Source organism: Petaurus breviceps, unplaced genomic scaffold, assembly GCF_028583685.1.
Source record: "Petaurus breviceps papuanus isolate PSGF00001 unplaced genomic scaffold, PetGlider_PUasm1.0 38, whole genome shotgun sequence".
NCBI classification, from domain to species: Eukaryota; Metazoa; Chordata; class Mammalia; order Diprotodontia; family Petauridae; genus Petaurus; species Petaurus breviceps.
In genome coordinates this window covers 31,520,711-31,546,188 of record NW_027186304.1, presented here as the reverse complement: position 1 = coordinate 31,546,188, position 25,478 = coordinate 31,520,711, and the positions used below count along the sequence as shown (strand labels likewise).

Genomic DNA, 25,478 nt, shown 5'->3' with positions numbered 1-25,478 from the left:
TAATGGAGAAAAATACAGAATCTACAAAGAGAAGTTTACCTGGAAGTAGGGAGTGATGAGGACTAAAAAAGATATTTAAACAGTATACTTTATAAACGTTTGAGGAGAAAGAAAACAGATTTTGATCCGTAAAGGAGGTAGCATCCTGAATGAAAGGGGAATTTTTAAAGGTGGAGAAAGAAAGGATTTTGTTCTAGGAACTTAGTTTGGTATGGAGATGGGAAATGTGTGAATACATGGAGATTGGAATAGATTTTTAAGCTCAGGGAAGAGGGTTTAGTTCAGTTAAGCCAAAAAATGTACATGAATGGGAGTAATGTGAAATCAGCCTGAAAAGAAAGATTGTAGCCAGATCATAGAAGATAATAAATACAAATCTGAGGAATTTGTGTTTAGTTTCAGAGACATTACTGAGAAGTCATATTTTTTGAGGGAAGAGCTGATATGGTCAGATTTTGACCTTTGAAGAATGGATTAGAAATAGAAGGCATATCAGGCAAGATCAGTTAGGAGAGTATTACAGTAGAAGTAATGGTGGTTGAAGAGGCATCTAGAAATGGTAATAGGGAAGCAAGGAATAAATCCAATTTTTTGTCTTGGTGGAATATGTTTCATATGGGAGGAACATGAAATATAGAAGGAAGTGAGAAGGAAGAAGTATCGTAGAAGGTGGTAATGGTTGCTGTCTTCCAGAGAAGTCAGTCATTCAATCAAGTAGGGTTTTTGTTTTTGTTTTTTGGTCTTTATTAATTTGTTTACTTTTAGTTTACAAGATTCATTACCACAATTCCTGGAGTTTCAAATTTTCTCTTCCTCCCCCACCCCACCATGGCAGCATACAATCAAGTATAGTATCTGCAAATGCTTTCACATTAGGCATTAGTCAGGTTATAAAGAATGATTGTAATAGATAGGATGGAGAATGGGAAAGAGGAAACAAAACCAAACAAAATGAAAAAGGGCAGGTAGTTTGCTTCAATCTGGGTTCAATCTTAGTTCTTTCTCTGGATGTAAACATCTCTCTCCATCATGAGTCTTTTGGGGTTGACTTACAACTTTGGATTGCTGAGAAGAGTCCAGTTTGTCAAAGCTGGTCATCACACATACGTTGTGTCTGTTAATTGTGTACAAATTCCTCCTGGCTCTACTCTTCTCACTCAGCATCAGTTCATATAAACCTCTCCAGGTAAATATGAAGTCCATCTGCTCCTCGTTTCTTATTGCACAGTAGTATTCCATAACATGCATATGTCACAACTTATTTAGCCATTCCCCAATTGATGGGCACCCCCTTAATTTCCAGTTCTTTGCTACCGTGTTTCCCCGATAATAAGACACTGTCTTATTATATTTTTTTGGACAGAAAAACACCAGAGGGCTTATTTTCAGGGGAGGGCTTATTTTAATGAACATTGACAGCAATTTTAATAAACAGGTAAATGTGAACAAAAAAATGCACCTTTATTCAATAATGAATTCAATAAAGAACAGGATGACGTGCTCACTGCTGCAGCTCTGATTGGATGCAGCTTGGAGCGCAGCATGCGTTTCACGGGGGGGGGGGGACGGTGCATAGGGAGGGTACCGTAATGTAGCGTGTAGCGCAGGGGATCACCTTCACTACAGTAGCAATCTCAATAGGGCTTATTTTAGAGGAATCTTACACAGTAAGGGGAGGGCTTATTTTCGGGATAGGTCTTATTATCGGGGAAACAGTACCACAAGAAGAGCTGCTATAAATATTTTTGTACATATGGGTCTTTTTCCCACTTCTGTGATCTCTTTGGGATACAACCCTAGAAGTGGTATTGCTGGGTCAAAGGGTATGAAATTATTTATAGCCCTTTGGGCATAATTCCAGATTGCTTTCCAGAATGGTTGGATCAGTTCACAACTCCACCAGCAATGCATTAGTGTTCCAATTTGTCCACATCCTCTCCAGCATTTGTCATTTTCCTGTTTTGTCATCTTAGCCAATCTGACTGGTGAGATGCAGTACCTCAGAGTTGTTTTGATTTGCATTTCTCTAATCAGTAGTGATTTAGAACATTTTTTCATATGCTTATAAGTATCTTTAATTTCTTCCTCTGTAAACTGCCTGTTCATATCCTTTGACCATTTATCAATTGGGGAATGACTTGTATTCTTATAGATTTGACTCAATTCTCTGTATACCGTGTTTCCCTGATAATAAGACACTGTCTTATTAATTTTTTTGGACAGAAAAATACCAGAGGGCTTATTTTCAGGGGAGGGCTTATTTTAATGAACATTGACAGCAATTTTAATAAACAGGTAAATGTGAACAAAAAAAATGTACCTTTATTCAATAAGCAAATCACTGGGGAAGAACAGGATGACGCGCTCACTGCTGCAGCTCTGATTGGATGCAGCTCAGAGCACAGCGTGCGTTTCACCTGGGGGGGGACGGTGCATACAGAGGGTACCGTAATGTAGCATGTAGTGCAGGGAATCACCTTCACTACAGTAGCAATCTCAATAGGGCTTATTTTCGGGGGAGGGCTATTTTAGAGGAATCTTACACAGTAAGGGGAGGGCTTATTTTCGGGATAGGTCTTATTATCCGGGAAACGCAGTATTTTAGAAACGAGTCCTTTATCAGTGACTTAGGTTATAAAAATTCTTTCCCAATTTTCCACTTCCCTCTTGATCCTGGTTACGTTGACTTTATTTATACAGAAGCTTTTCAATTTAATGTAATCAAAATTATCCATATTGCATTTTATAATGCCCTCTAATTCTTGTTTGGCCATAAAGTCTTCCCCTCTCCACAGATCTGACAGGTAAACTATTCCTTGCTTTTCCAGATTGCTTAGAGTATCAGCCTTTATACCTAGATCATGCACCCATTTAGACTTGATTTTGGTCTATGGTGTTAGATAGTGGTCTATGCCCAGTTTCTGCCATACTATATTCCAGTTTTCCCAGCAGTTTTTGTCAAATAGTGAGTTCTTTTCCCAAAAACTGGCGTCTTAGGGTTTATCAAACAGTAGATTACTATAGTCATTGACTGCTGAGTCTGGTGTACCCAATCTATTCCATTGATCCACTACTCTATTCCTCAGCCAGTACCAAGTAGTTTTGAGGACTGCTGCTTTATAGTACAGATTAAAATCTAGTATAGCTTGTTCACCATCCCTAGCATTTTTCATTAATTCCCTTGATATTCTGGACCTTTTGTTCTTCCAAATGAATTTTGTTACTATTTTTTCTAGCTCTATAAGATAGTTTTTTGGTAAACTAATTGTTATGGCACTAAATAAATAATTTAATTTAGGTAAAATAGTCATTTTTATTATATTAGCTCAACCCAGCCACGAGCAGTTGATGTCTTTCCAATTAGTTAGATCTGACTTTATTTGTGTGAAAAGTGTTTTGTAGTTGTGTTCATATATATAGGTCTTGGGTTTGTTTTGGCAGGTAGATGCCCAAATATTTTATAATGTCTACAGTAACTTTAAATGGGTTTTCTCTTTCTATCTCTTGCTGTTGAATTTCATTAGAAATATACAGGAATGCCGAGGATTTATGTGGGTTTATTTTATATCCTGCAACTTTGCCAAATTTATTTATTGTCTCAAGTAGTTTTTTACTTGATTCTTTGCCTCAAATTGGTTTCTGCTAGTTTCATTGTTGATATGATCAATTATACTGATGGTTTTCCTAATATTAAACCATCCTTGTGTTCCTGGAATAAATCCTACCTGATCAAAGTGTATTATTCTTGTGATAAGTTGCTGTAGTCTTTTTGCTAATATTTTATTTAAAATTTTTGCATCTATATTCATGAGGGAAATTGGTCTATAATTTTCTTTGTTTTATCTCTTCCTGATTTAGGTGTCAGAATCATATTTGTGTCATAAAAAGAATTTGGTAAAACTCCTTCACTAATTTTCCCAAATAGTTTGTAGAGTATTGGAATCAATTGTTCTTTAAATGTTTAATAGAATTCACTAGTAAATCCATCTGCCCTGGAGATTTTTTCCTAGGGCGTTCACTGATTACTTGTTCAATTTCTTTTTCTGAGATGGGGTTAAGTAATTTACTTCCTCTTCAGTTAATTTGGGCAACCTATATTTTTGTAAATATTCATCCATTCCACTAAGATTGTCAAATTTATGTGCATACAGTTGGGCAAAATAATTCCTAATTATTATTTTAATTTCCTCTTCATTGGTGGTAGGTTCACCCTTTTCATTTTTGATACTCATAATTTGGTTTTCTTCTTTTTTTATCATATTGACTAAGGGTCTGTCAATTTTATTCTTTTTTTCATAAAACCAGCTCTTAGTTTTATTTATTAATTTAGTAGTTTTCTTAATTTCAATTTTATTAATCTCTCCTTTGGTTTTCAGTATTTCTAATTTAGTGTTTAATTGGGGATTTTCAATTTGTTTTTTTTTCTAGCTTTTTCAATTGCATGCCCAGTTTATTTACCTCTCTTTTCTCTAATTTATTCATGTATGCACTCGGGGATATAAAACTTCCCCTAAGAACTGCCTTTAATGCATCCCACAAATTTTGGTATGTTGTCTCATTATTGTCATTCTCTTGAATGAAGTTTCTGATTGTTTCTGTGATTTCTTGTTTGACCCTCTCATTCTTTAGGATTAAATTGTTTAGTTTCCAATTATTTTTTAGTCTGTCTTTCCATGGCCCTTTATTGCATATGATTTTTATTGCATCATGATCTGAGAATGATGCATTTATTATTTCTGCCTTTCTGCACTGAATTGTGAGTTTTTTATGTCCTAGTACATTGTCAGTTTTTGTGTATGTGCCATGTACTGCTGAGAAGGAGGTATATTCCTTTTTATCCATATTCAGTTTTCTCGAGAGGTCTATCATACCTACCCTCTCTAAAATTCTATTCACCTCCTTAACTTCTTTCTTGTTTATTTTGAGGTTGGATTTATCAAGCTCAGAGGGGGAGATTAAGGTCTCCCACTAGTATAGTTATGCTATCTATTTCTTCCTCTAATTCTCTTACCTTCTCCTCTAGGAATTTGGATGCTATACCACTTGGTGCATATATGTTAAGTAATGATATTGCTTTGTTCTCGATGGTGCCTTTTAGCAGGTTATAGTTTCCTTCCTTATCTCTTTTAATTAGATCTATTTTTCCTTTTGCTTTATCTGAGATAAGGATTGCTAACCCTGCTTTTTTTACTTTAGCTGAGGCATGATATATTTTACTCCAGCCTTTTACCTTTACCCTGGGTATATCCCTCTGTTTAAGATGTGTTTCTTGTAAATAGAGTATTGTAGGATTATGATTTTTTTTATTCCATTCTGCTATCCGCCTCCGTTTTATGGGAGAGTTCATTCCATTCACATTCACAGTTATGATTATTATCTGTTTCTTTCCCTCCATCCTATTCCCTCCCCTGTTAATCCTTATATTTTTTCTCCCCTTCTCCCTTCCCCTCGTTAATAGTTTTCCTTTTGACCACTGTCTCCCTCAGTATTCCCTTCTTATCAGCCCCCCTCCCTTTTCCTCCCCTTCCCCCTTACTTCTTCCCTCCCTACTAACCAACCCCCCCTTTCGTAGCCCTTTCACCCTCCTACTGCCTTTAGGATATTTTTTAACTTAATGAAGTATGTTATTTCTTCTTCCGTACCAAGAGTGACAGGAACAAATCTCATGCAAAGCTCCTCTCCCACCCCTCTTTCCGTCTAATATGACACGTTTTGCATCTCTTCTCCATAGAGTCCTATGCTTAACTGGTTGTTATTCCCACCTTGCACCAGACCCAATGAGGGAAATGCTCATATAGTTCTCATCTCCCTTCTTTTCCTCTGCTATATTGTTTTTATGCCTCTTTGTGTGACATAATTTACCCTTTTCCACTTCATTCCTCTTCTTCCATTGCAGTCCCTTTGTAGCCCTTAATAAGATTTTTTTAATCGTCATTTTGTGTAATTTATACTCACCCTCTACTTGTCTATAAACAGTTTGCTCTTATTAAAAAACAGGGTGTGTGTGTGTGTGTGTGTGTGTGTGTGCGCGCGTGCACGCGTGTGTGTGTTTTCCTTGTTTACCTTTCTATGTCACTCTTGCATCTCATAATTGGAGATTTTCCATTTAAAAATTGAATTTTCCATTTAGCTCTGGCTTTTTCATCAGAAAGGTATGGAAATCTGTTATATTGTTGAATGACCATCTCTTTGCATGGAAGAATATGCTGTCTTGTTGGGTAGCTTATCCTTGGTTGTAACCTGAGCTCTTTTGCCTTCTGGAAAATTGAATTCCACTGCCTCAGATCTTTCAGTGTAGAAGCTGCCTAATCCTGTGCAATCCTCACTGTGATTCCTCGATATTTGAATTGTTTCTTTCTGGCCGTTTGAAGTATTTTCTCTTTTACCTGGTAGTTCTGGAGTTTGGCCACAACATTTCAAGGACTTCTCAATTTGGGATCTCTTACAGCAGGTGTCCGGTGGATTCTTTTGATTTCTATTTTACCTTCATGTTCTAGTATCTCAGGGCAGTTTGCCTTAATGATCTCTTGGAGAATGTTGTCCAGGGTCATTTTTTCATCATGATTTTCTGGTAGGCCTATGATTCTCAGGTTATCTCTCCTGGATCTGTTTTCCACGTCAGTTATTTTTCCATTGAGATACTTTACCTTTTTCTAATTTTTCATTCTTGTTGTTTTGTTTGACTAATTCTTGGTTCCTCGTAGAGTTATTTGTTTTAATTTAGTTGATTTCTGGTTTTTAGCAAATCATTTTCCTTGGTTAGTTTTTGGAGCTCCTTTTCCATATCGTACACTTTTCTTTTTAAGGAGCTGTTTTCTTCATTATGATGTTTTTCTAATTCTGCAATTTTGATTTTAAAAGAATTATTCATTTTGTCTTCCATATCTCTCATTTGGTTTTCAAAGTTCCTTTTGAGTAGGGGTGGCTAGGTGGCGCAGTGAATAGGGCACAGGCCCTGGAGTCAGGAGGACCTGAGTTCAAATGCGGCCTCAGACACTTAACACAAAAACTAGCCCTGTGACCTTGGGCAAGTCACTTAACCCCATTGCCTTCAAAAAGCAAAAAACAAAAAGTTTACAAAGCATTTAGGGGAGGCTAGGTGGCGCAGTGAGTAGAGTGCCGGCCCTGGAGTCAGGACGACCTGAGTTCGGATCCGGCCCCAGACACTTAATACAAAAAAACTATCCATGTGACCTTGGGCAAGTTACTTAACCCCAGTTGCCCTCCAAAAAGCAACAAAAAAAAAGTTCCCTTTGAGCTCATACAGCAGAGCTTTCTGTGCTTGGGACCCGTTCCCTGTTGATGTTTCAGCTGTGGGTGTGGAGTCCACATTGTCTCCCTCTGAGGATAGTAGGACTCCAGAGTCTTTGTAGTCTGCTTTTTTCCCATTTTGAGGCAGGGCCCTAGCCATGCCCTTCCCCTAGGGTTCCCAAGCCTTTACTGTTGAGGGTTTTGCCCTGGGGCAATAGTTAGTATGTTTTCAGGGTGGGGGGGTGTTGGAGCAGGCTGGGTTCACTCTGCCATCCTGGTCTTTGGAGGTCCTGATAGGGGCTTTTTAAAACATTTCTGGGCTATGGAGTGGTAGTCCCAGGAGTATTTGCTGTCCTGGACAAGGGCCCTGCATTTGGTTCTTACCTTACTCTTTCCAGTCCCAGCCCTTTGGTAAAAGGCCTGGTAGTGGCCCTTGTGGTTGGTGGGATGACTTGCCCCCCTAGTTGGTCAGGCCTCCTTCTGGCCTGACCCTGCAGCGCACAGCCTCAACTGGTGTTCTTAAATGTCAGGCACAAAATGCTAAGCCCTTTTGATTCATAGAAAGGAAAAAAAAGCTCAGTCCCTTTTCTAAAGGATCTTACAGTCTAAAGGGGATAACAACATGTAACAGTAGAATTAAGATGGGTTGGGAAAGGCTGCTTGTAGAAGATGAGATTTTTGGTTGGGATTTAAAGGAAACCATGGAAACTAGTAGGCAGTAAAGAGTGAGTTGCATTCCAGGCATGGGTGATAGTAAGAATGTCTGTAACCCAGAGATGGTGTATCTTGTTGATGGAACATCCAGGAGGCCAATGTCATTAGATCAAAGAACATATGGTAACAAACTGGTAGGTAATTAGAAAGGGACTAGATTATGAAGGATTTTGAACCCCAAACAGGATTTTGTACTTGATCCTGGAGTTTATTGAGTAGAGGACTGGATTGTAACTGCTTAAGGAGAATCACTTTAGTGGCTGAATGAAAGATGGACTGGAGTGGGGAGAGATTTGAAGCAGATAGAACCAACAGCAGGCTATTGCAATAGTCCCAAGTATGAGATTATAAAGGCCTATGACAGTGTAAGGCCAAGCATGAGCAACTTTCCAGAGGGCTGCTGCTCTGAACAGCTTTCAAGGTTCTGAATACATCGTATAGCAAACTCTCTACTTACTCAATAACAAATCAGAGCAAAACATTCACAGGAAACCAAGGTTCAGCATTCATAATGTTACAACTTATCACCGAAAATCAAAATACAGCATTCACCATGTCACAACTCAACAACTTATCACTAAATGGCCCCATAGTTTTCACCAAAGTGGTCACATCGTTTTAAATTTAAAGTACAATCATTTAGTAACTCAGTCATTCAATCATCTAAAAGTCAATGAGGTTCAATTAAGTTATAACTTCAGTAGTCACTTCTCAGTACCCTCTTAAGGGGTAGTGGAAAGTTCAAAAGCCATCCACCCCTAGGTCACAAGTAGATTACACTTTCATCAGTCACTACTCAGTATCCACGGAAAGGTCTTTTCATCTTGACTCCACAGTCAGGTAGCTGCTACAAGTACCAGCACCACAATCATGCTTCCTCACTCTTTCACAGCTCCGGCTGGCCCTTAGAAGTCTTTGGCAGCTCTGGCACCACAATTTCGAGTTTTGCCACCAGACGTCCCACAAGTTCTGTTCTCAAAATCAAAATTACTTTCTCCAGCCTCCACGAGTCTTGCTGTAAGAAATTCTGTCTCAGTTCTCATTTCTCTTCTCAGTTCTTGTCAATTCTCAGTTTCAGTCTTCAGTCCAGCAGTAGCAGCCCAACCTCTAGATGCTTACTGAGAAAAATTCTCTCCCTCCCTCTCCCTCTCCCTGGCAGTAGCTCTTCTGCCTCCATGATGCTTGCCCCAAGGAATTCTGGCTGTCCAGCTTGTGCTCTTCCTTATGTGCGGTATAGCCCCTTCCTGTTATGTCAGCAACAGGGGTTCATACCTTCTGTTGCTTTACAGAGGCTTAATTTGAAACTAGGTACTAAGTACCTGTAAGTTTAGCAATACAAAGGGATCTTCAAATAACATTGTAGTTACAGGCAGAGTGGTGATCATGTTAGAGGAGAGAAGAGGATGTATTTGTTTATGTTACAAAGGTGAAATCGACAGACTTTGTGAACAGATTAGATTGTGTGGCAGGAGGGAAGACGTAGGAGGAGATAAGGATGACTTCTGGGTTGAAATCCTGAGCAAAGACAGGAAGTGGAGAAGGTTGTGGGGGAGAGCAGAATAAGAAATTCTACTTTAAACTTGAATTTAAGATGTCTATTGGACATCCAGTTCAAGATTTCTAAAAGGCAGTTGGTGTTGTGAGATTAGAGATCAGTAGACAGTTCGATTTGAGAATCATCAGTGCAGAGATGGTAATTAAATCCATGGAAGCTGATGAGGTCAACCAAGTGAAGTGATATAGAGGAAAAAGAGAAGAAGGCCTAAGACAAAACCCTGAAGCACACCTGTGGTTAGCAGCTGTGATCTATCAGTCAATCAGTAAGTACTTATTTAGCACCTCCTGTGTGCCAGATACCCATGCTAAGCATTGGAATGAAGATCCAGCAAGGGAGACCGAGGAGTAGTAGAGAGGAAAGTATGAAGGCAAATATGGTAGTCAGCAGCTTCTGAAGCTGCAGAGACTTGAAGAAAATGAGGATTGAGAGAATCCACTGGATTTGTTCCCTACAGAATCATTGGTACCTTTGGAGCAAGCAGTTCTGATGGAATGATACGTTCAGAAACTAGATTGTAAAAAGAGTGGGAGAGAAAGTGGAGATACCTGTTGTTGGTCTTTTCAAGGCGTTTAGTCACAAAAAGAAGAAAAGATAAAGGACGATAGTGGGGCTGGAAGGATCAATAGAGGTTTTGAGGCAAAGCTTCAAAACTTGGAGGCATTGAATAAGAAAATAGCAATTGAAAACTTTGTAGGCACTAGAGAAGGAGCCAGTAGCCAAGGAGAGATTGAAAATAAGTGATAGAGTAGGAATGACAGAGTGGACAGCCTGTTGAAGGAGATGAGATGGAATGAGATTGCTTGAGCAAATGAGGGTTAGCGTTGGTATGGAATAAGGCCACCTCTTTGTGAGAGACAACATGGAGTCCAGACATGGAGTGTTGTGTTCAAGGAACAGTGAGGAGAGGTGAGTGTCACTGGGTTATATAGTACATGGAGGGGGGAATAAGTTGTAACAATATTGGAAAAGTAGGAAGGGCCAGGTTATGCAGGTTTTTAAAAGCCTATCAGATGGTTTTATAGTTTATCCTGGAAGAAAAAAGGAGCCACTTCAGTTCATTGAAGGTTACACCTGTGCTTTAGGAAAATCCAACTGAGTTGGAGAATAGATTTAAGTGGGGTAAGATTTTAAGCAGGGATAATAACCAATAGGCTATTCCATTATTGAAGTGACAGTTGAGCTATATGGAAGAAGAGAGCTTGGGGAGAGGTAATATAGGAAGTAATTTTTACTTTGTAAACAACAACTCTAAATCTCAAGAATTACAGAGAAGGAAATGTGTGTTTGTAAGCCATGGGACAAGAGAAAATTTCTTCACCAAAGTATTTAAGTGATCAGAGCAGGGTAAATGGTAGTGACAGTCATGAATATAATGTTGTAAAAGAGGGTACTAATGACAGGCAGTCCGTGGTGGCCATTTCATCCTTTTGTCCTCTCTCACAGTGACTGTGAGGTACCCTGTTGGTTGGTAGGACCAGGACAATTGGTGAATGTCATGTGGCAAAGGAGTTTTCTCGTCTTGGATAACACAACCTCTTCACCATCTCCCTTCAGCACAGTCCATGAAACGTCTATGACTTTGTCCAAGACCTGATCATCAGTATCTGTGGTAGTACCAGTGTTTGTCCTTCTTTCTCAGCCATATCCATGAACAGATTTCCCTTCATTATGATTTATCAATGGGACACCCTGCCTGACCTGAGAACATCTCCATCCCTTGTTAGAACCTAGGTCTGGTACCAAGACCCCATTGGCAATATCAGTAGTTCTTCTTGGGGGCAAATGTTGATCTCATACCAACACTGAAGGTGAGAACCACAAAAGATGAGCCAAAATAAAAGTGTACAGAATATTATAGCAGAAAAATCAACAGAGTAGAATATACCTGTTGGGTAGTCAAAATCAGACCCAAAGGCAGCTATGAGGGAGGAGTGAGGAACTGTTCTCCAATATCCCTTTTGAAACACTGAGATGGAGAAGAGAATACCAAGCTCAAAACAGCTTTATATGGTTTGAGGCATTACAAGAGCAGCATGAGCCCCCAAGGAGCTTATTCTTCTCAACCATTCTGTATAGCTTAAATAATTGAATTCTATAATTTCAGTGGAGTCAAAGTTTCAAAGGGCAATGGAAAGAAAAATGATAAGCATAATCAGCCTTATTTAATCCATGTTGACTTATATATGTAAGAAATATCATAAAAGACACCAGGCACATAAATAACTAGAAAAAGTGGTAGGCCGTTTGTATGATGGCAGTGAAAGATCACAGGCTGTACGTTCTGTTCTGGTTTCCATGAAGTGTTAAATTTTCCTGACCTGCAAGCTCAGTGTGTGACAAGAGAGACAAGGAAGTTAAATGGAATAATGGTTCTTAAGTGTTTGAGATGAAGAATGTTAAGAGTTCCATTATACTCTATTTTGTTCAGACCACATTGAAAGTTCACTTCTGGATAATACATTTTGGAAAAAATTGCCAGTAAGGTCATGAGCATCCAGAGGAGGATAATCAGGAAGATGAAGGATTCTCAGTTTATGCTGTATTCTGTTCAGTATATGTTCATATTTTAAACACTTAATATAAGTGTAAGGTATAGTACATTAGGTTGAGAGGATATAACACCAAAACAGTGCTCTCAAGTTTAATTTCAAGCAAGAATTATTTGAAATAACTAGTGTTTAGCCTTGTCAAGTGAAGACTGGAGGGGGGCCATATTCAGCCCCTTAACGACTGTCAGCATGAAAGAGTAGATTTGTTCTGCTTAGCTCTAGAGAGTAGAATTACAAGCACTGGGTCTAAGTTTCAAGGCATCAAAGTGTAGTTTTGATGAAAGGAAAAAATCCTAATATTTAGACATATGCAAAATTGCAGTAGACTACATTGCAAGACAAGAAGTTTACCTTCACAGGAAGTCTTCAAGTGGAGGCTGGATAATCACTTGTTAGATGTTTGGTAGAGAATGGATATTTGTTGGCTTGAACTAGTTGGTCTCTGAAGCCTATACCAATTTTGAGATTCATTGATTTAAGGGAATTTATTCAGTTGAGTTGAATAAACATTTCTGAAATAAAAATATTCTTTTGCAAAGCACTGGAATACAGGGACAGATAAAATAAAAAATTATCTATGCCCCCAAGGAGCTTAAATTCTACAGGAAAAATGCACCATGCAGATTTTGATTATTTTGAATATTTGAGCAGAGAAAGGTCCCTTCCAAGTATGGGCGATCAGGGTAGGCTTCTTGTATGAGGTAGCATCTTGTTTGAACCTTGAAGTAAGCTAATGATTCTGAGGCTCACATAAGGAGCAATTTAACCTATGTTCGAGATGAAAAAAGGGGTCTAGTCTTTACCAGTACAAGGAGAACCCATAGTGATGATAAAGTTTTGGATCCTTCCTAAGTTTTCTACGCAGATTCCTGTTTTGCAAATTTATTTTGTACTTGTTTGAGTTGGCTAGGGGATATCAATTCATTGTTGTTAAGACGTTTTTTTCAGTCATGTACAACTCTTCGTGACCCTGTTTGAGGTTTTCTTGGCAAAATACTAGAGTGGTTTCCCATTTCCTTCTCCAGCTCATTTTACAGATGAAGAATTCAGGTAAATAGGGTGAGGTATCTCAAGCTAGATTTGAACTCAAGAAGATAAATTTTCCAGACTCCAGGGCTGATCCTCTGTCATTATCAATGTGCCACCTAGCTGCCCAATGTCTTTTCCTTTAATCAATGACTTAAGGAAAGTTTTATGACTTGTAAACTTAATTTCAGACCACTGCCTGATGAACCAAAGCAACTGAAATGCAAGTTAAAAGGAGGAAAAACAATACAAATGGGTCAGGAGCTTCCAGGAGAAATAGGTTAGTATGGCGTATTGTTCTAAACAACACTTATATTCAGAACTTCTTGTTATAAAAAGACCGAAGCACTGTAGACTCATTATTTTTTAATCAGAATGAACTATAGGAAGTATAATAAGGCAATGAGGATGGTAGAGATCATTTAGATTCATGAGAACATATGGTGAATGGCAGATATTGTTGATTTTTTTTTTAAAGCAATCGAGGTTAAGTAACTTGCTCAAGGTTACACAGCCAGTTATTTCTGGGTGTGGTGCTGAGTATCTGAGCCTGGGATTCGATCTCCAGGTCATCCTGACACTGGAGCCGGTGTGACTCTTACTCGCTGTGCTACCTGGCACCCCCTGATATTGTTGATTTTTAAAACATTAGATGATATAGTGTAAAGAATGAATCAGGAGAACTTGTATTTTTTTTTCTTGATTTCTAGTAGTCAGTCCTACCTATATAACTGTGGAAGTCATTTAAATATGGATGAGTTTTAGTTTCCTGAACTTTATTTTAGGGATAAAAATATTTACACTATCTACTTTTATTGTAAGGTGCAAATGACAATAAGGTATGTTCAGAGTGTTCTATGCTAGTATATTTTATTTTGTTTTGGTCCAGACCTGTGACCTTATTGGTGTAGAAAACTCCCAGATGAAGAAACTCTCTCCACCTATGCCACTAGCAGTTGTTCTGCAACTTAAAGTCTTAGAGGGCTAGTTGATTGGAGTATTGTGATGAGAAGTGCCCAGGGTCACAGAGCCAGTGTATTTCAGAGTCAGAACTTGAAGCTGGATTTTCCTGGCTGTGGGGCCAATGCATATCTACCATTTCATGTGTGTCATGCTGTCATCATATCAGTTATAAAAATCTAATGAGTGTATATTGGGGCACTATATCAACTTGATCATTTGCAGGTTAGATTTTTACTTCTTTTGGCTTTTTTCTAAAACCTATCTTGAAGAGATACATTGTAATTTGAAATAAAAAATGCCTGAGAGGCAGCAAGGTGAATTGGCTGGAGAGTGGAATTCAGGAGTGGGAAGACCTGGATTCACTTCTTGTCCCTGGTACATACTGACCATGTGAACCTGGGAAAATCACTTCTTTTCTCAGCGCTCAGAGGCAGCTCTAAGCCCCATAACTTGCTGAGTAGGTAGAGAGAGTTCCATATATGTTAATGAAATTACAGGTCCAGTCTCAATTCTTATTTTTACAGTACTGAGTTTGTGTCAGAATTGGTAACTTTTAAAAATTGATTTCATTAAAGTAATCATGTCATCGTAAAGCATCTTTTTGTTTTCAAAGAGGTAATAATTACAGATCAGTATGGAAATCAGATAAAAACATTCACATCAAGTTGTTTATCTTCTTTGGGAGTTTCTGGAAACGGACTTGATAAATCCAGTTTGAAAATGACTTGGCAGGTAAGATTGACTTTCTAAAATATTTTTATGTGATTTATTTTACATATCATGAAAAATGGATATAATCTAGAATGTGACATCTGGTCATTTTTGATCCTTTTCAAGTGGGAACCTGTTTGAAAATGGATTCTTTCACGGTTTTCTCTGACCATATATTTTAAAAGATTTATAACTGATAGGGACGGGGGAGGGAGGGAGGGAATAGAGCAGCGTTTGTTTATAATAGCTGTGCAATAATGTGTGATTCAAAATTATTTTAAAAATAAAGAAATTGGTTATCCTGAGACAGATGACCTTGGAAAACCTTGGTGCCATTTGTCAATAAGGGCTAAGTTCTAGAACTCAAATAAATTATTGACTGACCCTTACTTTGCTAGTGGTGGGTATGGAATACTTATTATTCCTTCTAAAATTCCATCTTCATCATGCTACATTTCCCTTCAGCAGCTCCCAACAGTTCTTTATTATCTACCATGTAAAGTTGTAACTACACTACTTGGCTTTCAAGACCTCAATATATTTACTCAAATTTATTTTTCAATATTCTTCAACAACCTCTTTTTATTTCTGCACAGCACATGCTTTTCTTTTTTTTAAATTTTTTTTTCATTTTTTTTCAGATACTTTATTAACTTCTAGTTTACATCATTCATTTCTGCAAGATTTTGAGTTACACATTTTCTCCCCATCCCTCCTCTACCCACCACTGCAAAACAGCGATCTCACTGAATATCCCCTTCCCCAGTTTGCTCTCTCCTTTATCTTCCTCCATACCTCCTCCGACTTTCCAGTAGGTCAAAATTGATCTCTGTATCCCAGTGCCTGTATATCTTATTTCCCAGTTACATGTAAAATAATAGTGAGTGTGTGTGTGTGTGTGTGTGTGTGTGTATTTAAACATTTGATTTTAATACTTTGAATTCCAAATTCATTCCCTTCCTCCCTTGTCACCCACCCTTACTGGGAAGATTCAGTATAGGTTATACATGTGTAGCTATGCAAAACATTTCCATAGTGGATATAGTGTAAAAGACTGACTATATTTCCCTCCCTCCTATCCCACCTCCTACTTGTTCTATTCTCTACTTTGATCCCGTCCCTTTTCAAAAGTGGATGCTTCCAACTTCCCTTTCCCCCAGCCTGTCCTCCCTTCCATCATCCCTCCTCTCATAGCACATGCTTTTAATTAGGTGGACTGAACAACTTTTGATAATGCTATCCCCTCTCTGAAATGTCTAAATTCTCCCTATCCACTAAGGCTCATGTTATCTCTGACTACTTCAGACAATATTCCTTTCTCCCTTTTCTGATTCTAACACTTAGCACTGTGCCTGGCATGCTGTAGACACTTAAAAAATGCTTGTTGACAGACTGATTAGATTCCTGTTCTCATAATTAGTACCTCATGGTTTAACATTTGATTATATCATTTGTTAGTGTCTACCACAGGGAATTCAGTATGATTAAAACTTAATTGTTTAGTGAATGAATGTATTTTTAAATAGATTTGCAAGGTCTCTGAAGGCTTATTTTGCTTCTTTTTTGTGTCCAGCATAGTGCTGAAAAGATACTTACTGTAAGTTTTTAGTCGAAATCTAGTAAGATAAATTCCTTTCAATTAAAAAAAGACTTTAAGCATATTTTTCTTTTTTAACCTGTCTTTATTATTAGGACAGCACACAGACAATAATTATAAAAGGCATAAAATTCATCCCCTGTCCTCCTGGAAGCAAGGAGCTCTGCTTTGCATGGCGTGAGTTTTCTGACTTTCTCCGGGTACAACTAATTTCAGGACCACCAGCTAAACTTCTGCTGGTAAACTGGCCTGAGTTAACAGAGGTAAATAAGATTTCTGACTTGATCTAATATGTTTGATATTGACTGAATATATTTTGAGTATGGTTTTTAGGGATGTGATGTTATGTAAACCATAGGATCATTGTTCTAAAACTGGACAGTTTTTCACTGGTCATCTGGTCCAGCCCTCTCATTTTATCGATGTTGAGATAGATAATTTGAAATACTCTTAGTAATGGTTTTTATATTTAATTCTTTAATAGTTTCTTTTGGGAAGGTCAAGTTATACTTAAAACATTTACTTCCCTTTCCCTTTACTGGCTGAAATGAACAGTGAGTAAGGAATGGGAAAAGGAAAGCATGCATTTGTGTTTAGGAACTTTTGGGAGAGAAAAGATACCAGTGACTGGTCCTGGAGGACTGGATAATTGCATGCTGGGTTGTGGCAGACGATTCTTGTTTACATCTTAGTTGGACAAATGAACTTGAAGTCCCTTCAGATTCTTAGATTCTGTAATAAGGGCAATAAATTAAAATATACTTTATTAGGTTTTCATCTGACCTATATCCGTTTATTGATTGTTTTCTAAATCCCTTTTTTGAAATTATTGTGAATATGTTTCACACTTTAGCTTCATATAGCCACTTTCTAATATGAAATCTTTCCTTGTGGTACAATGGAAAATCCTACCTATAGAGTCAGAGCACATGGCCTTAAGTCTTATTTCTGACACTACCCAGTGATCTTTGGGAAGCCACTAAATCTCCTGGGGCCTCAGTATACTGATCTGCTCTATAATCCTCTGATTATGTGTTTCAGGTTTACATAGAGGTGCAAGGACGGAGAATAACTCTAGCTTCCAGGTGCCTTATTATCATTTAATTATTACCTATATTTCTGGTAATTCTTCATAAGAGAGAGTCTCTTGTACTTACATACTTCTTTTCCATGCTTATGGAAAAGTACTGACTAATAATTAGAAATCAGAGGATTTAAAACAATTTATTCATATCTAAATTTGCTTTCCTAAACTTGGTTTTGAGTAAAAATTTTGTTTACATATATATTTTACTTCATTTTTGAATGCTAAATAAGATTAGGAGTTATATCTTTTGCTCTACCACATGTTAGATTTGTTAGTCCAGGCCAGTCATTTCATCTCTTAGAGCCTCAGTTTCCTCATTTATATGATACGGAGTTTAATAACTCACTGAAGACCTTCTAGTGCTCTTGTGAAGAAAATCCCTTGTAAAGCTTGGCACTGTTATTTCGTCTCTCTGAGTCATGTACAGAATTATGAATTGATGGTTTATTTTGAAGTAATCATTGGAGTTGCTTATTTTCTCTATATATAGAGGTGAAAATCTAATTAAACAATAATTGGAATGATTTTCATAAAGCATTCAGTTAAGACTACAGATGTACTTTAGTTCTTGAAAGAACTATAGAAATCAGGGACTTATAAATCAGTTGTAATTTGCTGTATAAAAGAATTTTTAAATTTTATAAATGATTCACTGAGAATCCTTGAGACTAGTAAACTTATTTTGAAAATAAAATTATGTTAAAAATTGATGTGAATTGTTTTTACAGTGTACAAATTTATGATATTGATTTTAATATGTCAGTACAGCAAGTGCTGGTGTTACATAGGAAGATTGATTTTAAAAATTATTATAGTAGGTGTATAAGTATTTTCATGTTTAAGACCTTATGTTTTCATAAAAACCCCTTTGTTAAAATAATTCATGGTGTTTAGAAAATAATTGTTTTATAAGAGAAATAGTTGATTTAGGCAGTTAATTTGTAAATTCTTTGAATACATGGCTGTAGGAATTGAATAATCAATCTTCTCCCCAACTTTACCTTTCAGATCACCTCTCTGTTATCTACTCCTCTGCCTGCTTTGCTTTAATGACCTGATTATGAAGTTACCTTTCTCTTTTAAAAGTCCGGTTTCCCTGCATGTTTCTTGATCCTAACTCCTTGTTTGCCTCATGACCTCATTTTTGTCATCCTTTCTTCCTCCTTGATGATAACTTTTTTGTTATCTCTCTTTCCAGATAAATCCAGATCTCTCTCATCCTTTAAAAATAGTGACATTCAATCCTACTATTTCTCAAAGATACTATCTAATATCTCTTGTTTGTTTCACAGTCAAATTCCTAGAAAAAGTTATCTGTTTATGTTGCTTCTACTTTCCCACTTCACATCTGCACCTTTATAGTTTTATTCGTCTTCTAATTCCTAAACAGAAGGTACACCAGTGATCTTTTATAAATTGGTATTTTAGATTTTTTATATGGTCTCCATTTCTGTATATATTTCACCCTTTTTTCTTGCTTCAGGGTACCTTGTTTTGTTAAAACAGTAACAAAAAAGTTAAGGGAAAAGTAGTAGTTGCTCGACCTATCAACTAAATCTTATATATATCTTATTCATGACTTTCTCCTGAACTATAGCCCTTTATCACCATCTTTCTATTGGTCATCTCTAATTGGAAAGATATTTCAGTTACAAAAGTATCCAGTCCATAGCTCCTTGTCTTTTTTTTTCAAGCCTTCTTGCTTTTGTGTTGTACTTTCAGTTAAGAGTACTACGAATCTTTCATTTACCCAAATTTATAACCTTGGAGTTATCCTGGCCTCTTCCTTTTCACTTGTATGTATGCATGCACATATACACACAAAACATATATAAAATGAATCTGTTTCCTCTCCATTCATGTTTGATCCCTTCTCACTTGGACTATTGTATTGGCATCCTAATTGATCTCTTAGCCTTCAGTCTTGCCTTTATTCAATTTGTCCTCCACATAGCTGTTAAATTCATATTTCTTTTTTTTTCTCTTTTTTATTTTTTAGTTTACATCATTCATTTCCACAAAATTTTGTGTTAACAAATTTTCTCCCCATTTTTCCCCTACCTGCCACTCCAAAACAGCAATCCCACTGAATATCCCCTTCTGCAATCTGTTCTCTCCCATATCTTCCCTCATCCTCCCTCCGACTTTCCAATAGTGCATGTTGGATCTCTGTGCCCCAGTGCCTGTATATATAATTCCTAGTTACATGTAAAATAATAATAATATATTTTTTAAACACCTGATTTTAAAACTTTGAGTTCCAGATTCTTTCCCTTACTCCCTCCTAACACACCCTTACTGGGAAGATAAACAATTCAATATAGGTTGTACATGTGTAGCTATGCAAAACATTTCCACAGTGGATATATTATGAAAGACTGACTATATTTCCCTCCATCCTATCCCACCACTCGCTTGTTCTATTTTCTACTTTGATCCTTTCCCTTTTCAAAAGTGGGTGCTTCCAACTTCCTTCCCCCAACCGTTCCATCATCCCCTCTTTCATCCACTTCCCCCCTACTCTCCTGTAGGGTGAGATACCCCATTTAGTGTGTATGTCATTCCCTCCCTGAGCCAAATTCAATAAGAATAAGGTTGACTCATTCCCTTTTGCTTTCCTGTTCTTCCCCTCCATTGTAACTATTTTCCCTTGCCTCTTCTTTTTTTTTTTTTTAAAGCAATTGGGGTTAAGTAACTAGCTCAGGGTTACATGGCCAGGTGTTTCTGGGTGGGTGCTAAGTGTCTGAGCCTGGATTAGATCCCCAGGTCATTGCGACACTGGGGCATGTGCTCTTACTCACTGTGCTACCTGGCCGCCCCTCCCTTGCCTCTTCTATATGAGATAATTTACCCCATTCTGTCTCTCTCCATCTCCTCTCATTATATTCCTCTCCCACCTCTTAATTTAACCTTTTAAGTATCATCCCTTCCTATTCAATTGGTCCTGTGCCCTCTGTCCTATACACACATATATATATACACAAACTCACATATGTATTCATACATCCATATACCCTCCTATATAGACACACACACACTTTCTATTCTCTTCCACTATTCTCATACTGAGAAAAGTTCATGAGTTAATTATTCTTCCATGTAGGAATGTAACTAATTCAACTTTGATAAGTTATGATTTGTTTTCCCTGTTTACCTTCTTATGCTTCTGTTGCTTCTTGTATCTGAATGTCATATTTTCTATTCAGCTCTGATTTTTTCATCAAGAAAGCTTGAAAGTCCGCTGTTCCATTGAATTACCATATTTTCCCCTGAAAACATGATTCTCAGTTTTGCTGGGTAGGTGATTCTTGGTTTTAATCCCAGCTCCTTTAACCTCCAGAATATTATATTCCAAGCCCTTCTGTCCCTCAGTGTAGAAGCTGCCAGATCCTGTGTTATCTCTGATTGTGTTTCCACAATATTCAAACTGTTTCCTTCCTGGCTACTTGTAATATTTTCTTCTTGATCTGGGAATTCCGCAACCTGGCTATAATATTCCTAGGAGTTTTCTTTTTGGGATCTTTTTCAGGAGGTGATCGGTGGATTCTTTCAACCTCTATTTAGCCCTCTGGTTCTAAAACATCAGGGCAATTTTCCTTGAGAATTTCTTGGAGGATGATTTCTAGGTTCTTTTTTTTTGATCATGGCTTTCAGGTGGTCCAGTAATTTTTAAATGATCTCTCCTGCATCTATTTTCCAGGTCAGTGGTTTTTCCTATGAGATATTTCACATTTCCTTCTATTTTATTATTTGTTTGGATCTGTTTAATAGTGTCTTGATTTCTTATAAAGTCACTAGCTTCCATTTGCTTCAGTCTGATTTTGAAGGAATGATTCTCTTCAGTGAGCTTTTCAGATTCTTTTTCCATCTGGCAAATTTGGCTTTTGAAGGCATTCTTCTCATTGCCTTTTTGAACCTCTTTTGCCATTTGAATTAGTCTATTTTTTAAGGTGTTATTTTTTTCGTTCAGGTTGTTGACTTTCATTTCATAATTTTCTTGCGTCATTCTCATTTCTCTTCCCAATTTTTCCTCCACTTCTCTTATTTGGTTTTCAAAATCCTTCTTAAGCTTCTCTATGACTGGTAACCAGCTCATATGTTTCTTGGAAGCTTTTGGTGCAGGAGTTCTGACTTTGTTGTCTTCCTCCTGTTCCATGCTTTGATCCTTTTTGTCCCCAAAATAGGAGTCTAATGTCGCATTGCTCTGCTTGCTTTGCTTGGTCATGTTGCTACTCAATTACTTGACTTTTGATCTTTTTGCCTCATTAGAATTCTGTTACCAGAGAGAGAAGCTTTGTCCCAATCTCTGGAGTTTTTACAGCTGTGGAAGCTATTAGTTGGGTGCCCTCTCTGAAGCCTCCAAATGCTCTGGCAAACTGGTCACGCACCGCAGAGCTTCCACCCTAGACAGCAGTCCAGATCCAAGCAGGTTAAAACAAGAGTGATTACCCCTCAGACTGTTCACTTGGTCCCCCTACAGTCTGCGGGCCAGGAGCTCTGAAGCAGTCATGTGGCAGCTGCATGGCCACCATACCTCAGTTGCTTCTCCATCCAGGGGGCAAAAGGCTGGACTGCACTCCAGGTTCCCAAAGTCCACACTGCACTGACCTCTCCCTTTGTCCTTAGCATCTGTGAGTTGATAATTCTGGAAACTGCCACAGCTGCTGGTGATCTGAAGTCCCTCCAGCCGGCAGCTGGTTGTGGCCTCCCTGAAGCTAAAACCTTGGGCTCTTGCAAGGCTGGGCTTGGGCTCCCAGAGTGCTGAACTGGCCCCTTCCTGCCAGCCTGCAGAGCTGTCTTCAGCGGGAGGTCAGCTTCTCTCTGTCACTTCATGGGTTCTGTAGCTCCAAAGTTTGTTTAGAGTCTTTTTTTACATGAATCGGAGGAGGTGGGAGTGGGAGCTGGGTGGAAGTCCTATTTCTGCTCTGCCATCTTTACTCTGCTCCACTAAATTCATATTTCTAAAATACAAATCTTACTGTAATCCCCCTTTTTAAAAAAATTCTTCTAGTGAACATCATTTTCTATTCCCTCTAGCTTCTCTCTCCTACCTTGAAAAAGAAAGAAAAATAAAACTCTTGTAATATGTGTAGTAAAGGAAAACACATATTTTTAATTAACCCTGCTTCCAAAACAATGAGCTCAAAATCTTTCTGTAAAAGGTGGGTAGGGTAGCACGTTTCATCATGAGTCCTCTGGAATCATATTTGATCATTGCATTGATCAGAGTTAGTTTCTCTGTCTCTCTTTATCAAGTGTTATTTCTTACTCTTTCCTTGTCTGAAATTGATAGCTATGCATGCCTTTTTTGTTGCAGTGAAGTATGATGCATTTTTTACTCCAGGTCCTTATTTTAACTCTGTGAGATTATTAATATTGTTATTATTTGATTATTGGTTATTGTTATTTTGAATTGATTTTGCTATATTCTGTTTTTTATTCACTCCATGATATTCTTATGGATGAGTTGATCCCATTTATATTTATAGTTTACATCAGTATTGACCTTACAGTCATTAAGCCTTAATATTGTCCCTTAAAAAATCACCTTTACTCTTCTGAAGCATCTGATACTGTTTGTACTGTTTTTTAAATATGCTACCCTTCCTTTGATTTCATCATGTATTTTTTTCCTACTTTACCAAATATTATGGCCATCCTTCTTTATATAATATTGTCATACTTGACTTTATATACTTCTATAGATCTACTTATTGTTGCTATACAATCATTTTTCAGACATTTATCTCCAACCCTGATAACTCACCTGAGTTCCTGTCCTACATTTCTATATTGTGCTCAATTTTATACTTGAATTTCATGTTGTCATTTCACATTTATCTTGAAGAAATAAGTTCAAGCTCATAATGTCCATGCAAATCCAGTATGTGGACAGAAATCAAGAGGATAAAGTTTAGTATTAAAAAGTGTCAAAAAATTCTGAAAAACTGGCTCAGTAATATCATTGGCACAGTTATACATTTTTACTGGGTTCCATAGTGTTATGATGATTTTTAAAAGTCCAACAACAAAACCAAAGCTGTATTATTAGGCATTTAGTTGGCATCATGTATAGGGTCCTGCTGGTCTTGGAGTTAGGAAGATGTGAATTCAAATCCTTATTAGGTAGCTGGGGGCAAGTCAGTTAACTTCTCAGGCTCAATTTTTTTTTTCCTTTTTGGAGGGGCATTTGGGGTTAAGTGACTTGCCTAAGGTCACATGGCTAGTTTTTGTGTTAAGTGTCTGAGGTCAGACCCGAACCCAGGTCCTCCTGGCTCCAGGGCCGGTGCTCTGTTCACTGCGCCACCTAGCCACTCCTAGTCTCAATTTTCTTACTAAAAAAAATGGGGACAATATCACCTACCCCAGCGTGCGAGAATCAAATGAGATAATACAAATAGTTCTTGCTTTAAATAAGTGGACCATTCCACAAACAATTTTTATCGAATGTGAATTTGCCTGTGGAGGTGGGGGAAGGGGGCCATAGAACTGTGGAGGGAAGGTGCCAGCACATAGTTTCAGGACACGTGGGGGCTAGAAACAGAGAAGTAAGAGAACAGGAACATGTGGTTTCTGGGCCAGCCATGCAGGGTATCTGGTGCAAAGTGAGAGGAAGAGCATTGGGCGGTGGGGGGGAAGTGGAGAGACACATGGGGCTGAGTACAGATGTATGGAAAATAGACATGTGGGGCCAGACGTGCAGCTGTGGGCAGAGTAGGGCAAAGTTCTCCTCTTAGTGTCAGAGGTTTCAGGCTAAGCCACAACTGGGTGGCGGCAATGACTCTGCATGTTTGTTCTTTTGATTTCATTTGGAAAGGGTTTTCCTCCTTTTGTGGGGAGGGCGCAGGTCATGGAGCACCAAACTGAGGGGCAGCAGAGAAGAGAGACCATACAACTCTACAGTAAAGTTAATAGTGGTGTTTTTTTTGGAATGTGAATTTCTTTGTGAATTTGCATGATTTACATTAAGTGAGAACTATCTATATGTCTACTGGACTTTGTAAACCATAAAATTATACCTCCTCTTATTTCTCTCAGATTTCATATAAGAATCATGAAACAATCCTCGTGATATTTTCTTCTGGTTATATTTATAAGAGTATAGTTATTTAAGGGCAGCTAGGTGGTGCAGTAGATTGAGTGCTGGATCTGAACTCAGGAAGTCTCATCATCTTCATGAGTTCATATCTGACCTGGGATACTTCCTAACTATGTGACCCTGGGCAAGTTACCTAACCTATTTGCCTCAGTTTCCTCATCTGTAAAATGATCTGGAGGAGGAAATGCCAAACCACTCTGATACCTTTGCCAAGAAAACCCCAAATGGAGTCACAAAGAGTTGAATACAACTGAAACAACTGAATGGCAACAACAAAGAGCTCTTTACTCTGGTGGTTCTACCTCATTCCAGTTAGATTAACAAAAGAGACCAGAAAGGAAAATGACTTATTGTGGAGGAGTTATGGGAAAGCAGGTACATTAATGCCTTGTTGGTAGAGCTATGAACTGGTCCAGCCATTCTGGAAAACTTTTTGGAACTATGCCCCAAAGCTATTAAACTATCTCTTTTGACTTATCAACACTGCTATTTGGGTCTATGCCCCAAACAGATCAGAGAAAGAAGAAAAACACTCCATATGTATAATAATATTTCTTGTAGCTTGTTTCGCATTGACAGTGAATTGGAGACCAAGGGAGTGTTTGTTGGTTGGGGAATGGCTGAAAACAGTCATGGTATATGAATGTGTTGGAATGCATTGTTTTATGAGACAGAGGTCAAATTCCCTGTTGGCAGAATGTGAGGCCCTACAAGACTCTGGAGTTCTACCTATACTAGATTAAAATGTAATTGAGAAATATTTAAGAAAAGAAAAATACAATACAAGACAAATAACGTTAATTTGTGTTTTTCTAAATCTGTATGTGGCCAACAGGGATCCAGGTTTTTTATTTTTTAATCTAGCACCATTGAGTCCCCACCTCTATCTCCAAATTAAGGAGTGGTTATCAGAGAAACCTTGG

General features: G+C 37.9%; 1 protein-coding gene across 1 annotated transcript in view; it reads left to right on the top strand.

Moving 5' to 3' along the window:
- SMCHD1 (structural maintenance of chromosomes flexible hinge domain containing 1) overlaps positions 1-25,478 on the top strand; it is a 194,946-nt gene that overhangs the window by 82,467 nt on the left and 87,001 nt on the right. Inside the window, exons 27-29 of the mRNA XM_069099718.1 lie at positions 13,290-13,378; positions 14,675-14,793; positions 16,465-16,632. Of these exons, the coding sequence (XP_068955819.1) occupies positions 13,290-13,378; positions 14,675-14,793; positions 16,465-16,632 (376 nt within the window). The remainder of the gene's footprint in view (positions 1-13,289; positions 13,379-14,674; positions 14,794-16,464; positions 16,633-25,478) is intronic.